Source organism: Mixophyes fleayi, unplaced genomic scaffold, assembly GCF_038048845.1.
Source record: "Mixophyes fleayi isolate aMixFle1 unplaced genomic scaffold, aMixFle1.hap1 Scaffold_4075, whole genome shotgun sequence".
In the NCBI taxonomy this organism is placed as follows: domain Eukaryota; kingdom Metazoa; phylum Chordata; class Amphibia; order Anura; family Limnodynastidae; genus Mixophyes; species Mixophyes fleayi.
The window spans coordinates 5,811-14,555 of NW_027448058.1; the positions used below are offsets into that span (position 1 = coordinate 5,811).

General features: G+C 37.3%; 1 protein-coding gene across 1 annotated transcript; it reads right to left on the minus strand.

Annotated features, from left to right (window-relative positions):
- Positions 1-1,381: 1,381 nt before the first annotated feature.
- On the minus strand, positions 1,382-8,738 carry LOC142134169 (cohesin subunit SA-2-like). Its single transcript, XM_075194506.1, has 7 exons — positions 8,721-8,738; positions 7,964-8,034; positions 5,859-5,946; positions 5,688-5,768; positions 5,514-5,606; positions 5,101-5,275; positions 1,382-1,553 (listed from the first exon to the last, which is right to left on the minus strand). The coding sequence occupies exons 3-7, from the start codon at positions 5,868-5,870 to the stop codon at positions 1,399-1,401; spliced, it is 516 nt and encodes a 171-aa protein (XP_075050607.1). The 5' UTR covers positions 5,871-5,946; positions 7,964-8,034; positions 8,721-8,738; the 3' UTR covers positions 1,382-1,398.
- Between the last annotated feature and the right edge of the window lie 7 nt (positions 8,739-8,745).

An 8,745-nucleotide genomic window follows, 5' to 3' on the forward strand; every position in this document is an offset into this window, starting at 1 on the left:
TTCCAGAGAGGAGAGGCATAGTATAGGAGAAGTATATTCTAAACAAGTTATAAGTGCCTAAACTCCTAGTTCACCTACTATACCACAATGTCTTGCAGTGTCCCCCAATGGAGTCAGAGAAACAGATTTTACAGTGAGTAAAAATCCCATTTTTACCTATATCAGCACAAGCCACACATGCACACACTGTATGAATATAGCAAGAGATATTACTGGGGAAAAACAAAACAAAGCTGCACAGAATTTTTTCTTAGAGAAATATGCTTTCCACTCAAATGTAGTATAATGGAAAAAGTGGAACCTGTGAGTCAGTCCACAAAAATCTGCTTTGGAGTTCCTTTCAATACAACTGGTCTACTGGAATAGAGGTTGAATTAAAAAAAACTAATTTATCAATGTTTTTTTCCCCCTTTTACATTGAGTGCTAAAAACAAAAAGTGTTTACATGGAGTACAATAAAGATGCATTTACTTGTGTAACATTGCAATGGCTTCTCTGGTTTTCAGTTGATCAAGTCCAAACGTTAAGGCAAAGCGCCTTGCAAGTTCTTTTATGCCGCTGAAAGTTGGTGACGATCGGTCAAAGTTATAGCTATGTTCCTGGATCATCTCATTGAAAAGCTGTGCAGAACAAAACACATTTTAGTCTAGTCTGAATTTATCAGTTTTGCACAGTTTTAATTATTTTCACTGACATTTTAAATTGGCATTTGATAACATTATGCATTTTAAAAACACATAAAAAGTAAAATGTGCAAAAATGTAGTAGACTTAGTTCCCTAAACTATTAAGCTATAAAAAACACCAAACGCATTGGGGCTAGTGAATGCAATTTTGCTTTTTCCTTCATCATTTACTTGTATTAACTATGGAAACACTGGGAGTAAAATAAGATCCCCCCTACTATTGTTCATGCATGTGTGATTTTGAAGCAACAGTAGTGGGCACAAACTAGTCAAATAGTGTAATTTTTGTAAAGCAAAGTCACTTGATTGTATCAAATAATACATTTATATTAACACCCAATTAACCAGAGCACACAAAAGATACGCCCACACTCACACCCACAACACCAACCACCCACTTTCACCATGGTTTACTCAATGATATCCCCCATAATCATTGTAATACTACAAACAGGAAGGAAGAAAAAAAAAACACAGATTACAAAAGACCAACTAAACAAAAGCACAATGATAAGTTAAGAGGCTTCTAAAAGCAAATGTGATACTCTCTATCAAAACACTTTATACTAGTTTGAATGCTAGAACTAAGTGTTTTTATTTGTCATTTGTAACGTATATGGCTCTTCTTACCTACTATATATTTCCTACATGTTTTGATGATCAAGTACAGGAAATAGTAAAAAGTTAATGGCTAGAGCTACATTTGGCAAAACTCATTTTGTACATACCCTCATATACTGTTTGAAAATGTCTGCAGCCGTATTCATTTCAACCACATTATATACTATGAGCTTGCAGAAAGCTGCAAGTAAGTTTCTTCTTTTGTGCAAAGCTTCAATTTTACTGGCTTCATCATCTTGCTGACCATCTAAAGAAAAAGAAGCAGAAAGTCACTTAAAAACGAATCAACATAAAAATAAATGTAAATTTAAAAAAAATAAACAAAAACCGATGGATAGTGACTGGATCCCACTTGACAAAATTTCACATTTTATAATAATCGGAGCTTGCGCAATGCAGAAGTCCTATTACTTTAAGCTAACATTTCCTTCCAAAGACTGACTGACTAAGTTGCATGATCCTCTGTGAATGTATGTGTTACGGCAGATTAGCAAAAAGTATTTCTCCAGACACTTTGTGCCGCTTTAGAAATTGAAAATACTAACAGCTGACTATACAAATGTTAAATATTCATTATATTAACAGAGGAACATACATGGTTGCATTAGTATGAGCATCAAAACAAAAATGTTAATTTTATATTATGTCAACATCTAATGCTATTGAAAGAAAGTGATTTTCACACAGTGCCTCAGACAGACCAGCACAGTGAAAAAAACTGTCATTTATAGAGGATATATTACATTATATTGCGCAATGTCAAAAACAAAGCTTTGAATAGTCTCTAAGGAATAATGAGATATTTGTACTTAAATTTAAAATATTTTCTCAAGAGTCCATTGGGGGGCATTGGACATGTGAACAGAAAGGCTCAGATAGGAGTCTTTCACTTTAAAATGACTAGGTTTGAAATTGCTCCCTCTCTTTACAAGGAGCTAACAAAGACCACAGGACAGAACAGAACAGAACAGAGTGAGCGAGGGAGAGATCATCCTATGAAAACAATTAACTTCATTTTTTCATTAAGATGAACTAAAGGGTGGGTGTGCATTGTCCCCCAATAAACACAGGGAAAAGGATTTAAAAGAACAAAATTTCATTTTTCTATTTCATCCTATTTGGGACACTGGACCTTTGGTATGTCATAAAACTGCCCATATTGGTGGGTATGCTAAGAAGTTTTGGTGCACAGCACCTTTTGTCCAAAACTAGTATATTTGTATGTAAAAATATTGAACTATTAAAACCTTGCACCAAGGATACGTTGGCTGTTCCAACACAGTTGCTTAGTTAGGCCACAAAAGAGGCACTCAATGATAGAATGTGCATTCACATTGACAGGAAAAAGACGTTCTCCCCAATGTAGGCTTATCAAATTACAGAGGTAAATCAATTTAGCAGCTGTTTGCTTCGACACAGACCATTCTCTCGTGGGCACGATAGAGAACTAAAAGACCATCAATTTTGCTAAATGCAAGAGTCCTTTTAACATATATTCTTAGAGTCCTAGTATCATCTAAGGAATGAAGAGATCATCCTTCCTTCTCAGTGTGATGTCAGGATCACAATGTCACATTTAAGCTATTTGAGCATTGTATTGAGGTTCCACATGCATTACTCACTGTGAAAAATAATACACTTCTGGGGAGGTGGGGTGGGGGAGAGAAAGACAGAAAGCGCAAAGACCTGAACCTTCTAGGAACTAAATCTCAATCTATTATCCAAACCCTCCTACAAAAATAGACACAAAATGAAAAGTGGATGTAAACTACTACTTCTGACACTAAGAAGCAGAAATCTTACAAACCCTATCATCATTTTTCAATTGACAGACTTTGCAGCCATGAGAGTGATCCTGATAAATTTAAAAATCCCTTTGCCTTGAAAATCATGGCTTCAACAGCCACACCTTTCAAGCCAGTTGCTTTAATTCCTGATGATAAAGCTGTCCCTTAATAGGTTCTGTCTTAGAAAATGTCACCATAATGGACCTACCAACATTCTGACAATACCCATGTACTATGATGGTCGTGGCTAGTCTGGTGCTACCAATAGCACCCTGTCCCCTTCTCTTTTGACATTCTTGAGAATGCGTGGAAGCATTGCCACTGGAGGGGACAGATAAATCCATTGAAATTTTCACAGAACCAAAATTGCCTCTACCAAATATGCCTGCGAGTCCCTTGTTCTCGAGCAGAATAGCTCCACCTTGTGGTTTATTAGAGATACCATCATGTCGACATCTGGCTCACCCCATCTCTCCACTTTGCTGAAAAACGTCTGAATTTAGAGCCTATTCTGAGATACAGTGCATGCATAAAAAAAAAATCTACCTCCCAGTTTTCCAACCTGGGATGAGCACAGCTGGTATTGCTGGAACATTTAGTTGCACCTAATTTTGTTTGTTTCCTTCATTGCAAGGAAGCTCTTGGTGCATCCCTTATGGTGACTCCTGCTGAGGCTTTGTCTGACTGAATAGTTTTGGCCTTTTCCCACTATATAAGATGTCCTCGAACTACAGCGTTTAACATTTTAAATTCTAGCACATTTAATTGAAGAACTGCTTCCAAAGGGTAATACTGTCAATGAACAATGGCAGGCCTCAAGTCTCGAAGGCTGGCATCTGTTGTTCTGAATGTCAGTCTCATATGTTAAAGAGATTTCCCTTGTCGAGGTTGTCAACACCCATACACCATAGTAGAGACTGATTCGTCCTTGGACAATCTCTGATGAATTGATTAGCCAAAAGATAGTTTGACTTCTTCCATTTGATACGAATTCGATCTGGTACAAGCCTTTAATGCAAAACAGCTGAAAACCTGAGAATTAATAGAGACTACTAGTCTGCGTAGCAAGACTATTTTGTCTTCCAGGAAGAACGCCCACTGCTGTCAGGCGCCAAACAGCAAGCCCAAAAAGACAAGCTTCTGAGTCGGAACTAAATTGGACTTCTGATAACTGATGATCCACCCATGAGATTCTAATGTCTTTGCTGTCTCCCACACATAAGCCTGTGCACAATGAGTACAAGGTGTCCGCACCTTACTGTCCATTTGGAAATTTGTAGCGAAATTTTGAACAAGTAAAAAAAAACCTCAAGGATGCCATCTCTCCAGATTTACCAGAAAGGACAGATCAAAATACTGGCAGTTTACTGCAAAGCACCCTACTCTCGTGGGCAACTTAAATAAATTGGAACTATATGTGAAATTCGCCACCGCAGGTCAATTCTTTTTTTTTTTTTTTTTTTTTTAAGTCCAATCTTCTGGTTGAGCCCCTATATCCTCAAGGTCCAGTGTCCTCAAACTTCTTACCTCCATCCGGGTGATCAACCCAACCCAATTGAAACTTGCCCTGGCCAAGAGCGTGTTAATGGACATACGATTCCAGTAACACAAAAAGAAAAGACTGCCTTGACAGGAGGAAAGAAAATCCCAGGAGCATTAAATACATGGGGACTCCTCTCGCCCCTGATGAGACAGCCTTTCTTAAAATTAGAATTAATGTTGATGGGACTAGAATCGAGCCAAACATGGACAGGTTTTGTAGGAATCAAAATAAGCTATAATTTCCAAACAGATCCAGTGACAATCATAATACTTAGAAGTACAGAGAGATTTCAGGAAAAATCTGGAGCACTAAAATTATAGGCTCATAAAAGAGCATATTCGTCTTTTACGACACAAATTGCAAATTGTCTACATTTCTGCAACACTGTCTTGATTTAAGATAGCTAACTAGTCTTAAACCTGAGTGTTTGGTTTGTGGTGCAATGTAACACATTATTTATTTACCTGAACTACTGTTATCATCATCCTGGTCAATGAACACGTGATCCAAAATAAAGCTTAGCAGCTCTGACTGCAACGAGGAGTCTGGGGAATACACAAGTGGTTCCAATACTTCACGACCCCCAACTACAATCTGATGGCTAAAGATCATTAGCACATCACAGAGAATAGTGAATGCCTAAAAATAAATATTGTGGGAGAAAAGTAATGATGTGCGCTGTTAAACACCGTAATAATACATTTACAATGGACTACAACATTAAGGCATTAGAGTACTAAAAGTATGGCCCTACATACCAAAAGAAGTTGGAAAGCACAGCTTTAACTAATCAAGATGGCTATCTAAGCCACCGATTTTTTTATTAATACTAACATAATTTGTTTCAATCTACATTCTCCACCCAATGATTACCAACCTGTTCTTTTACAGCAGTGTGCACATTGGTAAGGTAATGCTGACATATTTGGCAAAACACCCTCATTTGTCTCTTTAATGTTATCAATTCTTCCTAAAAATAAAAGCAAATTGTATCAGAAAATGAGTATCTTGCAAATAAAGTAGATATAGAGATATATAAGTAAGGAAATACCTTAGTTGAGCCAGCCTCTGATATCTTTGCCAGCTGCCATAGAATAACATAATGGGTACACTGTAAAGCGTGAATGACAATCTGAAATAGAACATTATAAAACATTAGGAATTCTGATATTAATTCACTATATAAATAGATAATGTACATATAGCTTGCTGTAACACTAACCTGTTCTGGCATGTCACCATTTTCAATACCAGTTTTCAATAGCTTATAATTGCTACTGAATAAGTCCCACCTTGAGAGATCATGTGCACTGAAAAACATACAACAGCATCTATCAATTCCTAGGAGTTATTTCATTTCTTAGAATAGATGTTTACCATTTTACACTAAATACATCCATTAACATCAGATTTTGTTGTGTCAAACATGTGACCACAGCCACTATTATGAACACTAGGATACTGTATACGAGTCAACCAAGACAACTATAGCCAGGTCCCCTTTTCTCTCACCCATTGCACTTGCTGTGGAATTTTTATAACAGAATAAAAATGTTAAACTTGAAACCCTGGCACTATTGCAGCTTGTGGGTTAAATGTGTAGGTGTGCATTTTGTTAAAAAGAATGTAAAAGTTTAATATATGTTTTAAAATGTTTTTGAAAATTGATTTAACACTTACACCTGTGGTCCAGTGGGAATTGAGGCACATCTGGTAGTGTTATGCAGGCGTTCTGGTTCTGAGAAATGGGAACCAGATTGCTGGTGTGCCAGCAAAGCACAAAGAACAATGCAACAATTCAAGCTTAAAGATCATCATCATCATTTATATAGCGCCACTAATTCCGCAGCGCTGTACAGAGAACTCATTCACATCAGTCCCTGCCCCATTGGAGCTTACAGTCTAAATTCCCTAATATAGACACACACTCACACACACAGACAGAGAGACAGACAGAGATGGAGAGACTAGGGTCAATTTTGATAGCAGCCAATTAACCTACCAGTATGTTTTTGGAGTGTGGGAGGAAACCGGAGCACCCGGAGGAAACTCACGCAAACAAAGGGAGAACATACAAACTCCACACAGATAAGGCCATGGTCGGAAATTTAACTCATGACCCTAGTACTGTGAGGCAGAAGTGCTAACCACTTAGCCACAGTGCTGCCCATTAAGTATAAGGAGTTCAGGGTACCAGGCAGAGCATTGACTTATGTCGCTGGGATCAACACAGAACAGATGAGTGTGTTAAGCTCTTATCTGTAAACCATGCTTCCTGGGGCCCCTAATGAATTATGTGGTCTCTACTAGAAGATGATCAGGGAGTGTACTGCCCTGTGGTCTGGCTACTATCCCTCTGAAGTCAATTTGGCCCTTGGAGGAGACACTGATCCTGAAAGGCACGTTTAGGTGGGAGATTTAAAAATAACTCTACCAACCCTCACTTAGTTGCACCAAGTGAATTGTGTGTTGAAACAGTACATAAAGAGCAGCAAAGCCCCATGTAAAGTGTGAATACATCTAAAAAGGTTTTTGTGTGTAACGGCTATTTTAAGGGTTATTGATGAGCAATAAACACTACTATGCCTAAAGATTCTGCTCTATTCCTGCAAGCCATCTATACCTACAGCCTTAACATGAAACACAGATAAGAGGTAGCGCAGTCATCCATCCTTCGGCTGTCCAGTATTGAACCCAGTATCTACACAAAACAACAAGAAGCAGGTGCTTATGAAGGAGCCTGATGGTGGCAGGGACTATTGTCTTACAACTAAGGGCAGCACTGTGGTGCACTATCAACAACTAAAGTCACTGAGTGTCTGGTGGCCAAGTAGCACCAGTAGAAGTAGTGAGTAAAGGCAGATTACTGACAGTAAGAGAAAGCCCATGACAAAACTTCTTCCCTCTGATAGGATGGTAGAGTAAGCCCATCTTGTCACAGTCACTAAAACTGTGACTGACCCTGAATAAAGTACACTTCTGGTGCTGAATATGAGAAGAATCATTGAAAAGTAAATTTTATCTGGTCAATTAGGGAAGAAACTCTCCGGTCTGCAAGATTCAGGTGACGTTCCAATGAATATCAATATTTCAGACTAAAAAATAAAAATAGAAAAACACTCCAACTGCTTTTGCTGAAGGCAGTTAAAAAAACGGACCTTGTGCCAACACACGAGAATTTTTTGTTTTTGCCCTGTGGGTGGAGCTTAACTCAAACTTAACTTAAACCAAACATGAAAATAAATAGACCTACATCTGTGTATTAGTATCAATATACAGAAAAGGATATAAAACAAAGAACCTTCATAAAATGAATAAGAAACTTACTTGTGGAAAGCAGTTATTCTCTTTAGTGTCGAAAGAACTTGGTAAGCATCATCCTCATCTGGTTCTTCTTCCTGAAAAAGATCATCAGAGAGGTGACCAATAAGAGTATGCAGTATAAAAATTACATGAAGTTGTAAAGAATGTTTCAGGAAAACTTTGTTTAAAGTAATATTTTTTAAAACTAAACTATTGCCACAATGTCATTCTCAATCACATGAATATGGTTGGTTAACTTTCCTATAAGCAACATAGTATGAGAATGCATTTAGTTGTAGTTAATTGAGTATATGAGCTTGAAGTCAATAAAAAGTGACTTTTCCCCTCTACAGCTCTCATGCAATTTGTTTATACAGATTCAATAAATTGCCATAACAAACAGACATGCCTTGTGATCTGTATACCTTCCAACTCTTATAGTTGACATGGTTTATCATACTCTCTCTACACAAATTTAACAGATCAAACTTCATCCTTCTGTGCAGTTATTGCTACTGGGAGCAACCATTATAATAAGCCACATTTGCCATAGGCTTTGCCCATCTTTTTAATTATATTGACTCATCTTTTCATTCAAACATTTCTTACAATACTAACATTTATAGAGCAAATGAGTCCCAAATTAATAATTGCTGCAATAGATTTATAAGAAAATTTGTTCGCATGGAATAAAATAAAATATACATGAGAATAAAAATGGATTATAATTTAGCTTAGAAGTTACAGATTTCAACTGTAGAAAGACAAAAATCCTACAAACCTCCTGCAGAAAGTCTTCAAGAAGA

Excerpts from the sequence above, each read along its gene's own strand:
- LOC142134169 (XM_075194506.1), bottom strand. Across the intron at positions 5,607-5,687 it reads CAGAGGCTGGCTCAACTAAG|GAAGAATTGATAACATTAAA; the intron begins GTATTTCCTTAC and ends TTTTATTTTTAG. Across the intron at positions 1,554-5,100 it reads TGATGATAACAGTAGTTCAG|ATGGTCAGCAAGATGATGAA; the intron begins GTAAATAAATAA and ends CTTTTTCTTTAG.